The 20890-nt window shown below is 45.6% G+C and overlaps 2 protein-coding genes across 4 annotated transcripts; one reads left to right on the forward strand and one right to left on the reverse strand.

The window, feature by feature from the left end:
* The first annotated feature begins 343 nt into the window (after nucleotides 1-343).
* Nucleotides 344-12590, forward strand: LOC122616815 (protocadherin Fat 2). Of its 3 annotated transcripts, none has more exons than XM_043792383.1 (9): nucleotides 344-579; nucleotides 1294-1607; nucleotides 6199-6563; nucleotides 6631-8128; nucleotides 8190-8451; nucleotides 8512-10126; nucleotides 10187-10489; nucleotides 10558-11699; nucleotides 11763-12590. In XM_043792383.1, the coding sequence occupies exons 2-9, from the start codon at nucleotides 1457-1459 to the stop codon at nucleotides 11887-11889; spliced, it is 5463 nt and encodes a 1820-aa protein (XP_043648318.1). In that variant the 5' UTR covers nucleotides 344-579; nucleotides 1294-1456; the 3' UTR covers nucleotides 11890-12590. The 3 variants fall into 3 exon arrangements, with proteins under 3 accessions (XP_043648318.1, XP_043648319.1, XP_043648320.1); XM_043792384.1 differs by having other exon boundaries at nucleotides 344-512; XM_043792385.1 differs by having other exon boundaries at nucleotides 344-497.
* A 7074-nt stretch (nucleotides 12591-19664) lies between these two features.
* LOC122617872 (basic helix-loop-helix neural transcription factor TAP) lies at nucleotides 19665-20876 on the reverse strand. Its single transcript, XM_043793896.1, has one exon. The coding sequence runs from the start codon at nucleotides 20874-20876 to the stop codon at nucleotides 19665-19667; it is 1212 nt and encodes a 403-aa protein (XP_043649831.1).
* Between the last annotated feature and the right edge of the window lie 14 nt (nucleotides 20877-20890).

A 20890-nucleotide genomic window follows, 5' to 3' on the forward strand; every position in this document is an offset into this window, starting at 1 on the left:
CGCCCACTATAACGCCCACATACCGCCCAATACTGCCACGCCCACACTTTTGCCTGTTACACACCTTTCAACGAATCTAGTATACCCTTTTACTCTGCGGGTAACGGGTATAAATAGGCAATAATATATCCCGAAAATACATTTCTTGTGAGCCCAAAAGTGGGCTCCACTCTACACTCCCAGTTTTCATTGCCAATTCCAATGCGCGTGCGCGAAACCCGCCGCAAAACAGAACCGGCAAGAGCCGAAACCGAAAACCAGTATTCAGAGCCGAGTCTTTGTGAGTGGCTCTCGTTTGAAAGAACGGGCAGCAACAGGTAAGTCCGGCCAGAAGGTAAGCGAGCGTCGCTGCGTTCAGACGTTGTCGCGCTTCAAACTCGACTCGAATCGGCATCCGCGAGATACTTTATAGCAATCCGTAGCTGCAAAAACAACAGCAAAAGAAGGCGCAAGATCAAGTTTCGGACCCTAGCGTCATCCGTTGTGCGGTTTCGAGTGTGTGTGTTTTTTGCGTGCGTTGGCCAAAACCAAAAATATATCCGTGGAATAGTTGGCCACAAATGGTCATTCCACATTAGTGTAAATTATAGTTTATTAGCCCCAGCTGTTTGCCCTAAGCCGCCCGAATTGCATTTGCTTCCTGTTTTTCGCCACCGCTCTCTCCTTCTTTCTCTCCTCGATTTCGCTCTCCATTTGCTGTTCTTTTTCGGCCAAAACAAGAACCCATAGATACCTACTCGGATACTACACCATACTATACCATACTATACTATACCTGAACCAGTCGGCTGCCTGCCTGTGTTTATTTGTTTTAGCCGCTTTTGCACATTCCCCTGCTCTGGCTTACGAGCTGGCGTTGGTACCAAAAGAAAGCCATCATCGCCGCGTTTGCCAATCGCCGAGAAGTGCCCAATGATCGGAACTGGCGGACAGCAGCCGCCTCATCATCATGTGCCACTTTTCACATGTGCATAAAGTGAAATCTTCTGTTCGCTACTAAATTTCTTTTAGATCTCGTCGGAACATCGCTTTTTTGTTTCATTCACATTCACATACAGCACATTCGCTTTGCACATCATTTGTGGAATGCGATCGAGAGCTGGCAAAAGTTCAAACGGCAAGGCTAAGATAAGCGATTCTGCAAGATCAGCTCAACTCAAGCCGTTCAGCCCAATCCCATTCATTTGAGCCAACCCGCGACAAGGCCAGCTGGGGGCGGTGCAGCGGCTAGCATTGAAAGATCTTTGTTTCGGGCCCAATAAATAACCAGAGTTTGTTTTGCATTTCGGCCAGTCCAAGAACGCGAGCGGAGCGGAGTGAGAGAGCAAGAGCCAAGTGATCGAATTGTACCGAAACTGTGTCGTTCTACATGTGCCAAATACTCGCGTAAACACCATCGAAACTCGGACCTAACGGATACGGATACACCTAACGGCACTGAATTAGCCACGGCAACATGTTGCCGCTGCTGTTGCTGCTCTTTCTCAGCCTGACCGCTGGCCAGCTGGTCAACCAACCGCCTCAGTTCGTCCCCGGAACGGGCGACATGTCCCGATTCAGCCTCTCGGAGAACACGCCCGTCGGCAGTCCCGTCTTCCAGCTGAAAGGTGAGTTGCAACCAGGTCGCGTTTTTTACGAATTCTGTTGGGGGGGAGGGGAGTTCTGGCCAAGATTGCATGCTCGACATCTTATCAACATGTGTAGTACGGGGCCGTCACGTTTCATAATTTTATGCGGAATTGCTTCACGGCTTTCATTGCATCGCGAAAGACAATGAACACCAATAGCCCAATTCCCACGCAGTTTGTGGCAATGCCTTTCACTGCCAGTAGCTCGTTTTGTTTTGCCAAAAATAAAGAAAGAGATGGATCAAAACCTGGCCTAGTGTGGGAAGTTCGGATTAATAATAACTACATACTTATATGGGCTATTTCTATGGGAAATAAAAAGGCCACATGCACTTAATAATAGTACTTAAATACAAAGTAATCCGAAAAGAACATACACTTACATAGTCTTGAGATTACATCAGGTATAGAATAAGATAGAATAAGATAAGCTACGAAGCAAATCACTAAGACGGTCTGCTTTCGAACAAGACAACTAGATAAAGTAAACTTTTGACTCAGTCACGAACTCGAACTAATTAACAAATGACCTATCCTATTATCTGGTTTTTCTCTTGTCTTTGATTTTGAGCGAACTGTAGTTTTATAGCTCACTAGCAATCTTTAAATAAAATAACTTGACTTAGACACAACTTAGTGTGCGAAATTTAAAGAATTGAAATGCTATACAAAAATGGTATTCTACTCGACTAGGATGTATACTTATGTCATTTCTTTCAACATTTTTAAAGCTTTATTAATATAACTAATGTCTAGTTCAATTTTTCCAAGTCTACCAAATATACTTTTTATTTAAAGCGTTTAACAATGCCGCTAATTGATATAATATTTATTTTCATTATTTTAGTTTAATGGTAAAACCATTATACAATGAATTGCCTCTGATATGACCTAATAAATGATCCATTAAGATCTGCACAGCAAGACAATTAGTATTTTGTTGGCCTTTTAACTAACTATGTTAGATAAATAAACAGAAAAAGCATAATTAAATTAGCATTTATCACAACATAATTATCTTTGAGTCTTTCAGTTTTGTTGTTAGGCATTCATTACTTTCACTAAAATTGTCTTTGGCTAAGTACGCTACTGAAAACGGTATTCCCCTTTCGGTTCAAGAAAACAATCCCCCAAAACTGGCTCTAATAATTTTGTAATTTAGCTTTGATCGTAACTCAAATTACCAGTGGTGACTTTCATTTCTTGGACCGCATTGGTCTGGGTGGGCCACCTACTTCGGGTCAACCTTGTGCGGGGTATTGGATTTTTGTGGTCGCCGCACGTTTCAGCACCCTCGTATCTCGCATTCGTCAGATATATAAGCATACGAGTATAAGCGATTGCATAATGCCACTTGGCTTAAAATATGCAGTGCGGATCTGCAAGAATGCTCGATAAGCCCCAGCAAGATATTCATGTTTTTATTGTTGATTTTTTTCCTTTTCTGTTTCTGTTTCTGTTTCTGTTTCTGGTTTCTAGTCTTTTTGAAGTTAGCTCGCCCGAGAATGCAGTTTGCTAATCAATTGACAAACAAAAACAAACAAAGACAGCCAAAGACATATGTATCTGATAGGTGAGCAGGCGGAAATGCATTTGAACACGTTTGTGCGTAGCACCACCGATAAGTGTTAGTCCACGATAATGGAGATTGCGGTAAGGTAATGGCCCCCATTCCCCCATTAGATAGAGAATGAAAACAGCACTTTTACTCCGATCGAGAGTGGCAATCAATCGAGAGTCGTTTTCCTATATCTGTAGCAAATTGAGCAAATTTTAGACTTAATAAACTTCGGGCGGGCCAGCCACTCCCCCTAAATTAAGTTATCCAACTGGGTAGAGCTAGTTTGCACCTGCTCCTCCAGCTCCTCCAGCCACCAGCAAATGACACCCTAACACAGAGGCCCAGTTAAGAGATTGAGATACATTTGCAGCTGCGGCGGCTTTAGGCCTACAATTTGATGCCGCTCCACGGCAACTTCATAATCAGATGGGGCATTGTCTTAACTGGTTGCCGAGCGTGTGCCAAATCGCCTTGGATGATGCTCGCCCAGTGACTCCGCCTGCAAATGTAACCGATGCCGAGACTCGGATGCAGTTGGAGACTGGTTCGTTTTGCAAGCGGTATCCGTGAGATACGAAACACGTTTGCTCTGGCTGGGTGCGTTGGAAATCAAAAGTGCCTTGGAAAATCGTCTACCAGACACCGAAAAAATAAAACGGAAAAACTGACCCGTCCAAGGAAATTGCTCGGCCTAAACGGAGAGCCGGGAAACTGAGCTGAATCCATATCGGGCACAACATAATCCGAGATCGCAAGACAATACTGAGTGTCAGTCGTTGCGTAACCCCAAAGTCCGCTGGGATTGCCTCCTGGTGTCGAAATTTGAGGATTTAATTGCACGGAATGCAGCAGAGAAAACTCCTATCGGTTAGCCGCTTGAATTTGCCTTTCTTACCCGCTTAACACATAATTACACATTTTACCATTCCAAAAACACTAAGTAAAACGAATGTTGGCACATGGCGGGCGTTTCTTTCGCTTCTTTCGGCTTATGCACTGTTCCATGTGTAATAATAACCAAAATATTAACAAATACGCTCCGTCAAGCATGAAATCACAAATTATTTCTGCCGCATCAACAGCAACAATGGTAACCACAACAATTACTTCCTCCCCCTCCATGAAAGCATCCACGCTGGGCGAAGTGAAAAGTAGCAGAGCTTTTCCACATCTCGCACGTACCCGCAATTACAGTGCTCATTCAGCTTTTCCACTTTTCCCCCAATTGCCTAAAAACACACCGTATGTACACACATACTCGAATCGAACTCGAGAATTCATAAAGAGAAAACGGGCGAGAATCGAGCAGTGGAAAGGGGTTGATCTAGAGATACCCTATGTACGAGTATCAAATTGACCGGTTGCATTTTGTAACTTTAGATCCATTTCGCGGATATCAGATGGATATCGTTTTGTCATTTACAAAGTGGGTTCTCAATATTAAATGGTGAAATTTTGAGTCAGGCTCTTGATCGTTATAGAAGTAATATTTATAGCAATAAAATATCACTTACAACATAGAATTATATCTAAGTATCGATTGCAATTATTTAAAACTAGAGGCTATGTTTTAATATCATTATATCTAAGCCACGGTTCAGCAGTTCACACGATAACTCAAGATCACCAAATACCCCACGATTACGCGGTATGGGTAAGTGTGAGCTGGAAAAATGATTATGTACATTGAAAAGTTAAAATGGTCACTCACGCGCCAATGCTGAGGGATCCAGTTTTGAATCGGGATAGAGCAATAAAGTTGGGAGTACTTGGGGGGCAGGGAAATGCTTGAGGTATGTATGTTTTTTTGGTTAGATGGAGGAGCGGCTGTGCCTGTTTGCTTCCCGCTTTGGGCCGTGTCTTTTTTGTGGTCGTGCTGCAATTGTCGGTGCACCACAAGCCCGCTCCCAACTTTGAGTTCCCCAGTGCCCCCTGCAAACTTGAAAAATCTGTCGGCCAAAAGCGGGTTTCCCGAACGACCGACCGCTTATTGGTCTATGTTTTCTTTTGTAAGCTCCCTGGGTTCATTTGTTTTCTTTCTTTTCTCCATGATTGCTTTGGTAGAATTTCTAAAGTAATTTCGAGTTGCCCCCGAGCTGGAATTTTTCGGCTACCCGAGCCAAATACTTGTAGATACATTTCCTGTTATTAGACGCTGTGGGCACAGAGAAAGAGAAATTGCCGGGGAATGACACAATCCACTTAGGGTTAGACCCACAACTAACTAGTTGCCCCAGTTCCGAGGGGCCGGAAAACCGCAGTCGACTGGAAAAGTCGCCGGCGCAGGAGGTTGTGGGAACCGAATTAGCATTTTTCACACGCTTTTACATAAACCGACGGCGGCGACTCCACTGAACGACTTCCCGAAGTGACAGCCTATGACGCTGGCTCGGATTACCTGTAATTAAAGCAGCGAGCGTGTCAAGCACCGGGACTCCATCGCCAACTAACATGTTGCACTTTGCCGGCTGTCCAACACGCGTCCCACACACGTGGAGTATGTATCGATCACTTTAATTTGGCAAAGAGAACTGGATCTTTCTGGGAATTAATATAAATAAATGTTACAATTAATAGCCGTCTCGTTAAGAGAAGAGCATTTTTCCACACTTCATGTCGTTGATTATCTATCTTGGTAAATTGAGCATTCGTGTGGTTATCTCTTTTATCTGCGTCGGAAATTAGATTTAATGATCGTGTATTATTTACAAATACATTTTGTTGAGAAGATAATTTATTTTGTGGCTCCCAGATTCATTATTTAATGCTTAATATCGATAATTAGTGTTTTTACGTAGTGTAGTGTAGTGTAGTGTAGTGTTTACACTACACTTCAAATGTTATTCAAATGTTATTGATTGTTCTACGATTAGTATTAAGCCCATAAATATTAAAGAGAGAAGAGTAAGTTCTTGCAATTCTTGAGTTTCAACACAATCGATGTTTATTACTTTCGACTAAATTCCATTTGAATGATTATTAAAACTTATACATTTATTTTAATTGCAGGAACTGATCCGGAAGGAGGTCGCCTGAAGTACAGCATCAGCGGACCCGTTTTCTCGGTGGATCGCGAGACGGGGGTGGTGCGCCTGCGCCAGGAGCTGGATCGAGAGACCCAGGACACCGTCGAGGTGATCATCAGCATCACAGACGAAGGTGTCTATGGCACAGAGCCCAACACCGTCTCCCAAAGGCGGGTGATTCCTGTACGGGATTACAATGACAACCAGCCGATATTCCTGGGCAGACCCTACACCGCCAGTGTGAGCGAATCCCTGCCCGTGGGCTCGGAGATCAGTGTGGAGCCACCCATTGTGGTCGTGGACCGGGACGAGGGCATCAACGCTGAGGTTCAGATGAAGTGTGTAGAGGTACGTTACATATAGGAAATATAATTCAATCCTGTACATATCTTATTTGGCACATCTTCTCTTCCAGGAAAACGACATTTGCGACATCTTTGAGGTGCGGGCAGTAAAATTATCTGACGGAAACTACACAGCGCGAGTGGCGCTGAAGCAACAGCTGGACTTCGAGAGTCGTCCCTCGTACATCTTGACCATTTCGGCCTCGGACAGTGCGTTGGATAACCGCCTCTCCTCCGTGGCCACCATTTCGATCAATGTGATCGACATCCAGGATCAGCCGCCCATCTTTACCAATGCTCCGTACTCCGCGACAGTGCCGGAGAACACTCCCGCCGGAGTGAGCATTCTGACGGTCAAGGCTGTAGATGGAGATGTGGGCATTCCAAGGGAAATATTCCTTTCTCTGGAAGATGAACCCTTCGGGCACTTTGAGCTGGTACCGTTCGGAGATCCTCACGAGGGAACTGCAGTACTGCAGACCACCGCAGAGCCACTGGATCGTGAGAACGCTGAGATCCTCCAAAATGGTGGAGTATATGTGTTTTCCATAAGAGCCACTGAGCTGATCGATGGAGCTATTCCCGCCGAGCACTCGCTGACAAGAGTAACCATTGTGGTCACCGATGTGGACGATCACCAGCCCACCTTTAGTGGACCGCACTTCAATGTCTCCATAACGGAAAACCTGGCTAATGGAATGCCTCTGCCGGGACTCTCGATCTTCGTGGATGATCGCGACATGGGCGAGAACAGTCGCTATGAGCTTTCTTTGCGGGATGTCTTCAATGCGGCCAGAGTATTTGAAGTCTCTCCCACTGATTCTCAAGGCCGGACACCTGTGGTTGTCAAGGTGTTGAATGCTAGTCGACTGGATTACGATGTTGCCGATCCGGACTTGCGACGATTTGAGTTCGATCTTGTGGCTTCCGTCAAGGGCGTGGAGAAGGCCAAGACCCGAGTAGAGATCCATCTGCTGGACGCTAATGACAATGCACCTGTGTTTGACCAAGGCACCTATCGTTTTACCGCAGCTGAGAATCTTCCTGTGGACGCGATAATCGGACACGTAAAAGCCACTGATTTGGATTCCGGTGAGTTTGGACACGTTCGCTACGTGCTCAAGGGCTTCGGTGCCGACAACTTCTATGTGAATCCGGAAACCGGAGGCGTTTACCTGCTTAAGCCTCTGGACTACGAAAAGCAGAGCAGCTACAGCCTCACAGTGGTGGCCATCGATGGAGGGCAGCGGGAGGCCAATGCCAACTTGTTCATCGGGGTCACCGATGTGAACGACAATCATCCAAACTTCGAGAGCAAGGAATACAGTCGAACTATTCGGGAGGGTGCAGCCCTCTTTGAGCCCCAGTTCTTCGTGCGTGCCCACGATGCAGATGGTCCCACCCAGGGAAATGGGCGGGTTAAGTATTACATTGTGTCCGAAAACAGCATTGCTGGAAATGTATTCCGGATAGAGCCGGATACGGGCGAGATTGTCATTCAGAAAGCAGCGCGATCCATGGACACGGAGAGGGGTGAATACGAACTGGTGGTTTCGGCCACTGATTTCGGTGAGTATGCTGCATATTACTCAAAAGGAAATAACCATTAATTATGAAATACTCTTCATAGGCATTCCTCCCTTGTCCAACACCACTCGCGTTTTGGTACGCGTTGGCATATCCGGCAATCAACGGCCCATCTTCCGAGGACACTTCCAAAACATGGAGAACCTACCCATTATAGGCCCGCCCAGCTACCGAGTCTCCATCCCCGAGAACGCCGCTGCAGGATCAAATGTCACTTCTGTATCTGCCCACGATCCGGATGGTCTAGACAGCCTGCTGCGTTACAGGATTGTGGGGGCCAACGACAACTTTGAGATTGATGAACTGTCAGTATTAGCTAGATGAACCCTTGAACTTAAATCAAATCTTATCAATTTACTTTGCAGTTCTGGCTTGATCACTGTATCGCCACAAGCACGGATCGATCGCGACTCGAACATGAACAGCTTTGAGATCATAGTGAACGCAGTGGACTCCGGAACTCCTATCCCGGAAACGGCCACCACCACGGTTTATGTTAATGTGAAGGACATCAACGATGAGCGTCCCAAGTTCGAGCAGAACAGCTATGCGACGTACGTGTCCGAGAGGACAGCCGTGGGCGAGAGTGTCCTTCGGGTGAAAGCAACCGACAAGGATCTTAACTCAAAATTGGAGTACAGTATGGTTGGTCCTGTTGCTGCTACCACAAAAGCGGGCGTAAGCATAGCCAATCGCAGCAACTACCGGCTGCAGGAGGCCTTCCGAGTGGACAGCCAAAGTGGTGAGATCTTTGTCAATGGGACGCTTCGTCACGATGTGGCCGCCATCATCATCTTCACCGTGGGTGTGCGAGATCTCAATGCGGAGGTGGATCCCGAGGGACAGGTGGACTTCACGGAAGTTACCGTGTACGTGCAGTCCTTCCAGGACACCAATCCGGTGTTCAAGAATCCCGGCTGGACCAGCTCAAGACCCGTGATCGATGTAAAGATCAAAGAGGAAATGCCCATCGATAGTGCGCTGTTTATTTTGCAGGCGGAAGATCCTGTCACCAGACAGCCGATCACCAGCTTTGAGTTGGTAGAACCCAAACAGGTGGACTACTTCCAAGTGGCGGAGCGAACCGGAGAGGTTATACTCAAGAAGCGGCTGGACTATGAGGCGTTGGGCGAAACTGGTCCGGAGTTTGAGCTGCAAGTCCGCGCCAATAGTGCCGATCGACAAAGAAGCACCGTCAGTCGAGTCAACATCACCGTGGAGAACGTGAACGACAATAGCCCGCACTTCGAACGGACCTCCTATCAAGCCACCATCATCGAGAACAGGCCTCATCCGGAGCGAGTCATCCGGGTTAGAGCTATGGACAAGGACGCCGTTCTTAACGCCCGTGATGAGCGATTGGGCTACCACAAGATCATCTACTCACTGCAGGGGGAGCACGCCATGCTCTTCGACATCAACAATACAACTGGGGAAGTAATCGTGGCTAGTGGGCAGACCATCGACAGGGAGCGCACACCCAGGATTCAGCTGCAGATCAAGGCGGAGGACTCTCCGGGTCGGCCCACGGATGCCAAGCAAAGCGTAGTGGAGCTACAGATCGAGGTACTGGACGTGAATGACAACGCTCCGGAGTTTACCCAGAAGAAATACAGCACCGTGATTCCGGAAAACGCGCAGATCGACTCGTTTGTTCTCCAGCTGGAGGCCGTGGATGCGGATGAGGGTCTGGGTGGCGAGGTGTGCTACGAATTGGTGAACGAGGGTGAGGCCAATGGACTTTTCAAGGTCGATCCCAAGAGTGGTCTGATCTCCACCCGACGCAATCTTACCGGCAAGGGCCGCGCACAGCCGTATGTACTAATTGTTCGTGCCCAGGACAACGGCAACCAGTTGCCCAAACAGCCCACCCTGTCCACCGACACCGATGTCAGGATCTATATAGGGGATGTGAGCGCCAATGATGGCGTGCCCTACTTCTTGTCTCCTCGGGTGGGACAAATGGCAAATGTCACAGAGGTGGGCACTTCTTTATAATCTCTAAAGCATTTTAAGTAACCTTAACCGATACCTTTTCAGAATGCTGTTACTGGAGCTCCAGTATTCCAAGTCATTGCCAGTGATCCTGATGATGAAAACACCCCATCCGGAACCATTACTTATCGCATTTTGCCAGATACTCCAGACGCGGAGGCCTTTGTGATAGATGCTCACTCAGGATTGATAACAACCAAGCTATCGATGGATCGGGAGACGAAGGACACGTACAGGATTCTGCTGGAAGTAAGTGACAATGGACAGCCCAAGCAGTCGGTGACGAGGATCCTTCAAATTGCTGTCCTGGATGTTGATGATCACGAACCTCGGTTCGCAAGAGAAGCTGTAAGTGAAGGGAGCGTTGTAGGAGAACATCCAGAATATCAACTGATAACAATTGTATCCTTTTAAAGGACGCAGGACCCTTGAGCATGACGGTAAGAGAGGAAGAGCCAGCTGGCACCATTGTCGGTAACTTCAGCGCCTTGGACGACGATCTCGGCGAGAATGCGGCCATTGATTACGTGATCATCGATGGAAATAATGAACAATTGTTTACAGTAGAGCGAAACAACGACAGCCTGGCCATTCTCAAGACCCAAAAGCCTATTGATCGAGAGCAGGTTGAGTCCTTTACTCTGACGATTAAGTGTATAAAGCTGGGCGAACCGGGCTACAAGTTTATCGGAGATCCGTATGATCGACAGGATCCTTCACATTTGCGTATCAACATTCGAGTACTGGACATCGACGACAACCTGCCGAAATTCGAGCAGCCAGATCCCACTGTGGGTATTAGGATCAATGTTCCCATCGACACTGTGGTGACCACGTTGAAAGCCAGTGATGCGGATGCGGAGGCTCCACCTGTTGGTCTTTCCATCGAGAACGTGACCTTTGTGCCGCAGTTCTATAAGAGAAGTCGCAGCTTGGCCGTCGGTAACCTGCAGAATCTCTTTACCTTGAACAATCGAACTGGCGAACTGAGAACCGGAGGTTCCTTCTCTGATTACGTGGATGGTTACTTCTTATTGCGGGTGATGGCCAACAACTCAGTACAACCCAAGCGGCAAGCCCACAGTAATCTCAAGGTGTTTGTGATCCGAGACAAGTCCCTGCTTAAGTTCGTCTTCGCCCGACCTCCAAACGAAATCCAGCACAATATCCGGCCTTTCCAGGAGCAGTTGCAGAAAAAACTGAAGCCCCTGGGACTGGAGTTGCATGTCTTGGATACACAGGTCTTCACCCGGCCCGACATGAGTCTGGACTTTACCGCCACCAGCTCCTGTTTCCAGATGTTCAAGAATGGAGCTGCCTTGTCCTTCAACGACATGCAGAAGCTGATGAACTCGCAGCAGCTGCGACAGGAGTTGATAGATATATACGCCGCCTACGGGGTTAGTGAGGTGGAATCCTGCTCGGTGAGAAGGACTCATGCTGCAGCTATTTTCGCGGGAATGCTCACCTCGGCGGGAGCCTGGCTGGTTTTCCTGGCCGCCCTCATAGGCCTGGCTGCCTTGGTTTCCCTGTGCACAGCCTGCTGTTTGAAGAAGAAGTGAGTTTGACTTGGCCTTGACCTTTTCCATTATCCTCATGGCTCATTATTATCCTTTTCCAGGCTAAAGCGGCACAGTAAGCGCAGTCTTCAGGCAAGCTTACGCAGTCCCACGGAGCACACGCCCACCTCGTATAGTTACTCCATGCCCGCCGTGCTCTACTCCGAACCCATCTACGGGCCCTTGTAGCCGCAGCTCATCTTCTGCACGGGAAGGTCCAGGTTCAACCACTGACCACCAACCTAGTAGACTAGTGCCCAAGACTCAAGCCCCCTTTGCACCAGCGGAGATCCCGAATCTCCGAATCCCCGAGTCTCCCAGGATCTCCGCTCGGCATCTGCGAACCGGGACTTCTTTCTGGCAGAGATTGGTAGAAGGTAGAATGCCAAATCAGTCCATATACCATAAGCTTAAGCATACTATGCGCGTGATCTAGAATGTACGTGTAGCACCAATTAGCCTAGTTTAGTGTTAACATATACGATTAACATATAGTACTGTATAAAGCGTAGGGATTTTTTCAATTTTCTATTCAAATGGTTAGCCTAAGTCGAGTCAGTTCTGTGTGTCATTTGTGCTGAAGTGCACAGGTTTCCCTGTCGAATTTCGCGGGTTTTCATTTGGCACTTTGGCAGGTCTGGAATGCATTTATTTTTATATATTTATCTTATCGTCTATTTGCCTATAACATGTCGAACAAGTGCAGTATAAACACCGCCCCAAACGAAGCCCAATTTCAGCTCCACAATCCAATCCTCGACCAGGAGTCAAAGTCAGGCCATGTGCGTGTCGACCGAAAATGAGTCTCCCGTTTTCAAACAGAATGCATATGCTTTCGCTGTTAAGTAAATATATTTATATACGACTAAGTAGTTTGTCCAATGTGAACATGTGTGCAAATAAATTCTATTAACTACAAAAGTGCGAAAAACGCGACCTTTTGCTCATTATTCCCAGCGGTTTGGCGTTGCGTCAAAGGCTAACGTGTAAAGTGATATGCAAATGAATCGTATCCCCACTAATGGCCTGACATCCGGAAGGTGTTGACACTGAATGTGGTTCCGATCAGTAGCCACGGAATTTATTGATTTTATATATTCATTAAATGGAAAATGTTGGCTACCAGGATTCAAATGACTTTAAAAGCAGTTGGTTATGGTTTAATTAGAAGACAAGCTAATTAATTTCATCTAATCAAAAACAGCTCAACTAAAGAAATCAATTGAAATTCGAGATGCACTAGTTAAATTATATTTGCATTATAGTTTATACTAATCAAAAAAACCACTGAATCATAATACACATTACCCTTTCTCCCACCTCCGAACCTTTGTAAGTACCAGACTCCCCAGATCCTGACTTGACGTCCTTAACGAGCCGCTCCGGATTCGAAATTCCAATTAAACTTGCCGCGTTTGGAGTAATTGCAAATTCCCATTTTGAGTTCATTTCGGCAACTGCGTCACTATGCAGGCAAGTGAAAATGTAACGTCCAAAGTAAGTGTTCTGTGAAAAGAGTGAGAGAGAGGCATGCGGATGCATTGAGGGTGAGCGGGACAGGAGGAGGGAAAAACCCATAAATAATAAATGTTGTTAAAACTAATGTGCGGCGCTCATTAGCCCCTGGCAACGAACGAGAGAACGGGCGGGAAAACAGGGGATGATGCTGGTCCTGCCCCGATCCCAGATCCCCCATTCCCGATCCTGGCCAGAATCAAAGGGTGCAGGACGAACTCGGGGGTTGCTGCCGCTCTCCGCCGCCGACTTATTTTTATAACTTTTTAAAGCGAAACAACATCAACAACCCAAGACATCGAATCAAGTGTTGTCCGGGTCAACTCAACTGCACTTGGGGGTTGCTCGTCCTCCTCCCCAGAGATGGAGTGTAATTAAACTTGTTTCCCTCACTAGTGAAATTTACATAAAGCCTAACTAACCTGAATTGCGATTCGCCTGCAGTCTCCGTTTTTTTGTGTTTTGCTAAATCACCTTCCACTTGAACAGTGATTGATGATGCCAGTGTCATCCTCATAAATCACACTACAAATTCGAGTGTCAAAGCGGCTCGCTTGTTAGTCACTCACGGCGCCAGCCATCAGGGCCTGAAGTTCTCTTAATCTGCAATTAATACCACTGATACACATGGAACTATATAGTAATAATAGCACAGATAGGTTTTATAGGGCGCCAAGGGCTTAACTTAGAGATATAACATAGTGGAAAGTGAATATTAACTTTCAAACAGCACAGGAGACATGAAAGATAGTCTAATTCTATTTTGCCCAGTGAATACAACGTTCTATTTTTGCTAAATACATTTTTGTATTCGTGATATACTTAAAGTATGTGCTCAGCTAAGGACAGAAGTCAATAGCCACAATACGCCAACTCTGGTGCATTTAGTTTGATCAACTTTTTTATATTGTTCAAGGAAGTAAATTAAACAACTTTTTGATAGTATCTTTAAAATATTGTGTTTGAATCATAATGCGACTTCGTAACGATTTATTTGCATTACACACACTACCTACCGTGTGTATGCAGGTGTCTAGAAACTGACTTTTACCCCAGATTCAGTTCTCCGACAGCTAGTGTCAGGCAGCTAGACAGTGAGCCAGATGTCCTGCTGACGAGGCGCAAACAATGCCAACAATTAATGACTGAGCCCGGCCATTTCCTTTGCGACAGGACCTCCTCCCTCTCCCGATCGAGCAACAAATAGTGAAAAGCCTTGCGTGCATACCAAAAAGTGAAAAGCGGGGCAGGAAAGTGTGGCAAGTAATCATAACGGTCGCTTTCCGAGGTGGCAGGACCATAAAAAAGGACTTAGGGGTAGTGTAATTGCAGCTAACTACTAGTTCTGCTTCCCATTAACGTTTTGGGGTAATTTTCGCAATTCCTTTTTTTGCAAGGATTTTTCGCATTTTTCCCCGAATTTTCCTTTTTTTTCGTGCGGAAGCCCACACAATGGCGGATTTACCGCGGGATTTTCGCGCGAATAGTTGCCTTAAGCCGGAAGTGGAACTGTGGAACTACCAGGATCCGTCAGCTTAGGATCAGGAAAGGATTTCTCCGCCGTAACCCCCATTAAATCGCTCGTGCCGTGTCCGTTGTTTACATTTGACAATAACTAGGCATGAAACCGTTGTTTTGCCGACATTTTAGTGCCAACCTTCCAATTTCAATTTATGCACAACGAAACGAAAATTAACAAATATCAACCATAAATTAGAAATGTCAGCTTCATTATGCACATGGCGCTGCATAGTAATTAGGCAGCTTCGCGCGTCTGAAAACTACCTATAAATTTATGACCACTTGATGAACTGCACCCGGATCCGAGTCGAAATCTGGGGTTGGGCTCTCACATTTCGTCCTGGTCGCCGGTTGATGGTTGCTGGTTGCTGGTTTCTGGCTAAGCTCATTTGCATAACAATCAACTCATCGTTTGTGGTACAGCTACCATACCATGTCCTCTCCTCTCCATGAACCACGAACCACTCCTTGCTGCCAGGATTTTTCCATTTCCAGCCTAGTGAAAGGGTGCTTCCTCAAATGCTAATGTTTCGCGTACACTGGCGGCGGGTGTGAAGTTGTAAAGTTTAATGTATTGTTTGTCTAACAGTTTATTCATTTGGAAAAGGAATATATTTGAAATGCCTTCCTTTTTTTTTTGGCACAGTCCCATGATGCGAATGTGACTGGAATTGAAAAATTATTCTTATATGGGGTTGGAAAACTGCTTGGCGTTTTGATAAACTGATTCTGAAAAGTTCTCTCAATAATCATTCATGTGTAAGACCATTTATTTTCTGCACAGAAATTTAAGTTGTAAATAAAGATAAAGGAGGTAAATGTTAGGCACGAATTGAGTTTAGCTATATAAAAATATATTTATTATTGTCCTTTTTTATTTTAGTACGCTAGTGTCTGTCAATACTTGATAAAAGTAGTTGGGTTCTATCTATCTCTTAAAAATGTTGAATAATATATTCCATTCCACCCATTAGTCTCTATAAATGTTCTTTAATCATTACCAAACATCAAATTTGAATTCTGCGATTATGTATATAATAAAAGCTAGAATAATCAATCTATATAAAGTATCCTGAAATAACCCGCAGTAACTTCTGCTTCGTACTACATTGACATAATTTTCCGCAACCTTAATCGAATTTTCTGGTCTTATCGGTAGTGGGCAAGAACATGATCTCAATTCGATTTGCCTAATAGAGGAGCATGCGCTATATAGTTATCTGATCTTTGATTTACATGTGTTAACATTTTCGTTTTGTTTTCCCTCAGCTGCGTACCACTTTCTGGCTCAACAATGTGACATAAATCTGCTTAAATTTGACTAAAACCGCTCTGATCGGATTAGAAATCAGCGCTTGCATAACATTTTACAGTTTCAGCCGAGGGACGATTGCACACAAATGCGACAGATTGGCTTCCTTCCACGGACTCTGAAAAATAGAGAAATAAAAAGGTCCTGTTCCAGGGCTCTCTGGTACGGGTAAGTGTAACAAAATACTCGAGCCGGCTGTTTGTTTATCCAATGTTTTTCGGTTAGATGAGCACACAACTCGAAAGCGACAAAGGTAGGGCACACATGGATTTTTTCGAGTTGGAACAGTAACGTATACGAGGTCGCACACCCCGGAAGGTTCAGACTCACAGATAAAAAACAACAACCAGAGGACGTCAAAGATTTCACAGATAAACCAATTCGAGCAGGGCAATGAATGGGCAAAAAGGTCGAGCAACTTGCCGCTAAAAAGCGAACGTGTAGCCCTTGCACCAGAGCGAATCTCTGCCTTCGATGTTTGATCAGGACCAAAAAGGGGTAATAGACAAAGGATCCGGGGCTGGAATAACCACGTGCACCGGCAAAGGGTTAAAAAATGTGTGCCAACTTCTTGCTAAAAAGGCGTAAAACAATCAATTCGGCAAATAAAATTCGATTTGCGAAATGGGAATCGCAAAAGGGCAAGGACAAATTGGCGCGGTGTCGTCTGGAACGGTGTGATATATGATCTTAATATTTCATGCCTTCCATTCCAGGGGTTGAACTCTGACTCTACTTTCCCGTATGCATATCCAACCTTTGACACACAAAAATATTAAATATCCAGTACTTACTATCGTGTAACTTTTTAATATTAACTTAAAAAGATGGTTTTAGAACAACAAACATATATATGTTTAATGGTTCTTCAATTAATTTACTCAAAAGACACATATATTCAAAAAATGGTTTCATATTTTTCTCCAATCTTTTATAAGGTAAAGAAGACACACATTTTATATTCAAGCTTGTGGTAATCTAAAATCCATGTTCATACAGATGGTTGATTTACAAAATAATAAATCTATACTATAAGTTGATAAATAAACTTCAAAGAAGGCAGCACTCCTTCGTTGCTCGGTTTGATAAGGAAGAATTTGAAACGGTCCCTTGTGTTTTTTCCATATTGACTAATCCCTGTATATTTACACAGAAATTTGATTTGGTTAGGTATCTGCCAGTCTAACCCTCCTCCATTAGTCGACCCAACCGACGTCCTTTGTGCAGTCTCATCGGACCGCATATGAATCGCTCTCCAAGGACCTGCACTTGCCGCAGCCGAAGATGCCATTGTGTTTGCGCCTTTTAGCATGTCCATGGCAATTTGTTTCCATTTTGGTTGCCTTATCGCCTTATGGCCATCGCCAAATTGTTTTTCCAGCCTCGCAGTGCATTAGCATTCGGGGAAGGGAGCTAAGGCATAGATGTCGTCATTGATCCGCCGATAGCCATCGAAACGGAGCCACCCCGTCCGCTAATGATGCCAGTCCCATCCGTGCCAGGTTTCATCCTCATCCTCATCCCTCGAGGAGAGTCGAGTCCTGGAAATTGAATGCAGCTTAGCTGGCTCACCCGCTGCGTATTTGCGCCTTTGCCGCACAACAGGAATGCGGACCCATGCCGGTCCATAATAATGATTATTGCAAAGATAAATCCCGACACCTCCAACAAAGCTGCTCAAATGACAAACGCCGGCTTAGTTGAGGAAGAACTGGCAAATTCCTACTTATAACCCCAAGAACTAACAATGAGCGAATCCTTTACCGGCAGAAGAAATATCTAGTTCACTTATTATTATTTTAATGCTTACAATGGCCAAATCTAAAGTCGTTTCTAAGAATATGAATATGCTGAACTAGTTCAAACTAGAAACTAGAAAATTAAAATTTTAAATTTTAACCCAGTATTGATAAAAATTTTGATTTCATTGTGAATCTTTTAGTTCAAGATGGTGGTTATTGAATGATGATTGACTTTATTTGATACCACATATATGATGTTTGGTTTTATCTCAAAATTGTTTATTTGAGTTAATCTGTTTTCTTACTTTTCGATTTATGTTGATTTGGCAAACCCTCGCATTTTTTTAAAACTTTAAAGCCATTGGATGTAGGGCTTACCAATATGACAGCTCTATTAAGGGATAGGACAGTCTTATTGTAATCTCCAGTCGAGATTGCGAATTCCTCACCGGCTTTGCAGCATCTTATCACCTTTTCACCCTTTCCCTGTAACGGAAAACGTCAGTCAGTCAGTTATTCAGCTATTTGGTGATTCAGTTAGGCAGCAAAGCAGTAGAGCAGTAAAGCATTTCCCTCGACTCTTGCCGGTTCATTCAACTAAATAATTTGAGTGGCATTCATGCAGGTCCACTGGCTCAGAGCTCATGTTTCAGGATTCCCGCTCCTGACTGCTGCTGTTGGTACATTCGTTTTGTAATTGTGTGGCAGGTGACGGCAATCTTCCATTGTTCGAGCTCCGAAGGCCGAGCCGGGAGTACGAGCTCGGTTTCTACTTGAAACCAGGACTCACCCCATGTCGAATTGTAAGGGCGAAAAGTGCCCCCTACGATAAAAACAAGCTGCAGTGCACACACACAAAGCCATTCGTTTTATGTGCACTGCAATATACAATATTTATTTGAATTTAAGTCCTTTGTTTGGGATCTGAAATCCGCACACAGCGGTACTGATTCCAGGGTTGTTTGCTTTGGCTACTATTTTTGACTTTGTCCAGCAGTTCATCCATCCATTCTTCCCAATTGCGAACAATTTTCTGGCTCGTTTTGATCATCAACTTTATTTGCAAAAATAAATCTTTATGGCTTTACATCGAAATTCAATCTTATCACCTTAAAGTTCTGGCCCTGACTAGCTCGCTTTCCTTGCATTGCAATAACTGACATAGAATCTGGCATAACCTACATACGTACTACATACACTTAATCGATTGTATAGTTAATTACGGCTAATACCTGGTTCATTTCAATGATTGTTATAGTGAGATCTTAAATGTAGAATGGCAAGGTACGTATCGCTTACACTAAATGGACAACCGATTTGTACTATATAGTCAAGAAGTATACGTTGCGAATATGTTGAGAATCAGAGTGCTTTATGGAAAGATGATTATCCTAAGCATTTTGAATTCAAATATTCACCAGGGATCCGCAAGAAAGAAGCCAATGATTGCAAATACTATTGAATTCAATATGAAATTATAATGAGTTAGTGAAGCTTTACTGTGGATGGTTGGCTTTACATTGGTTAATCTATTGCGGATCCCTCTATAACATGAAACTAATTGAGTTCAAAGATTAGCGTAAGTGTGGAATGTAGAATTTTTAAAGATATTCCATTTCCAAACACGACGATAACCTCAGTAGTCAATTAGGTGCCTCGCTTATTACCAATATCAACGGATTGCCAGGACGTTGAGAATAGTGAAGAAGGGAAAACCCGAGACAATGCCCATAAGTTACTTTAGTTACTTTTCAAAGTAAGTCAAGGGCCAATCTCATGGCGATTCCCCCTGATCAGTGTTCTGCAATTCCCCGCAATCTTTTAGTATATCACGCTGAAAACCCTAGGATCGTAGTTCGGCCCCCAAAACTGTGCTACACCTGTGGGGCGAAGTGTTTGTAGCTGTGTGGATGTGGAACGGCAAGTGCTTGAGCCTGATCCTCCGGATAGTCCTTCCACGGCGGTGTTTGCGAGTAGAAGCTGCTCTGCTGGTGAATCCCAGAGTCCAAGTTAGTAGGATGAAGATTGGCAGCTGCATCGAAGGATCCCCTGAAGAGATCGTATTTCTCCTGCGAGAACTGCTGCGGGCTGGACTCCTGCTGGGGATTAGGCTGCAGATGGTGAGGCTGATGCGGCTGCGGCTGCTGCTGCTGATGCTGCTGTTGGTGGTAAAACCGCATGCTGCCTGTAAAGTCGAATCCCGGTAGCTGCTGCGGGTACTCCATGCCGTGCTGAAAGCCGCCCATCGCCGGAGGCTGTTCCGCATGCGAAGCTGGAGCAGTCTGATGCTGGGCCAGAGGCGCCATTCCCTGACCATAGGGGAACATTCGACCGAACATGGGATACGGCTGTGGATTCACGAAAAGAGCATCGAAGAGCTCCTTGGTAATCCTCTCACCACTCAGCGTGAAGTTCTGCAGCTTCTCCAGGTCCAGGTTGATTGAACCCCCGCTTTCCAGCACCTGCTCCAGGGCGAAGATATAGTTGTGCGCAAATCGTAGGATCTCGATCTTCGTCAGCTTCGTCTCCTCGGGGAGCGAGGGCAGAGTGACCCGCAGCTTCTCCAGTGCATCATTCAAGTTGTGCATCCGATTCCGCTCTCGGTCATTGGCCTTCATGCGGCGGAATCGCTTGATCTTCACCACTTGGGTGGGACTGCGCGAGCGAGTTACTCTGTTTTTGCCGACGGCATATTTGCGTTTGGGTCGCGGCGCATCGGGATCCTCTGGCGACTTCATCGGCGTACTAGTCAATGGCGGATCGAAGGCGCCATTGGGAGCCCGGCTGTTCAGATGCTCCACCAGCGTCCTGCCGCTCCGGGTGCTGTGATTGCTGCTCGTATCGAGCAGTCCCACGAAGCCCGCCGGCGGAGAGCTGAGCGGTACGGCGTCCCAGGTGCCGCCGGAGTACGGTTGCGGGATCGCCGGAGTCGGAGGAGTGCCGAAGTCCAGGCGGCGGCGCGAGCTCAACTGGGCCTCCGTCTCGAAACTCTTCTCGTAGCCACTGTCGAAGGAGGCGTCGTCGTCGTCCTCGTCGAAGTCAAAGGACTGCGATCCAGCGCTGTAGGCATTGTAGCAGGCGGCCATGATCTCGTGTCTGT

The sequence above is a fragment of the Drosophila teissieri genome, chromosome 3L (assembly GCF_016746235.2).
Source record: "Drosophila teissieri strain GT53w chromosome 3L, Prin_Dtei_1.1, whole genome shotgun sequence".
In the NCBI taxonomy this organism is placed as follows: domain Eukaryota; kingdom Metazoa; phylum Arthropoda; class Insecta; order Diptera; family Drosophilidae; genus Drosophila; species Drosophila teissieri.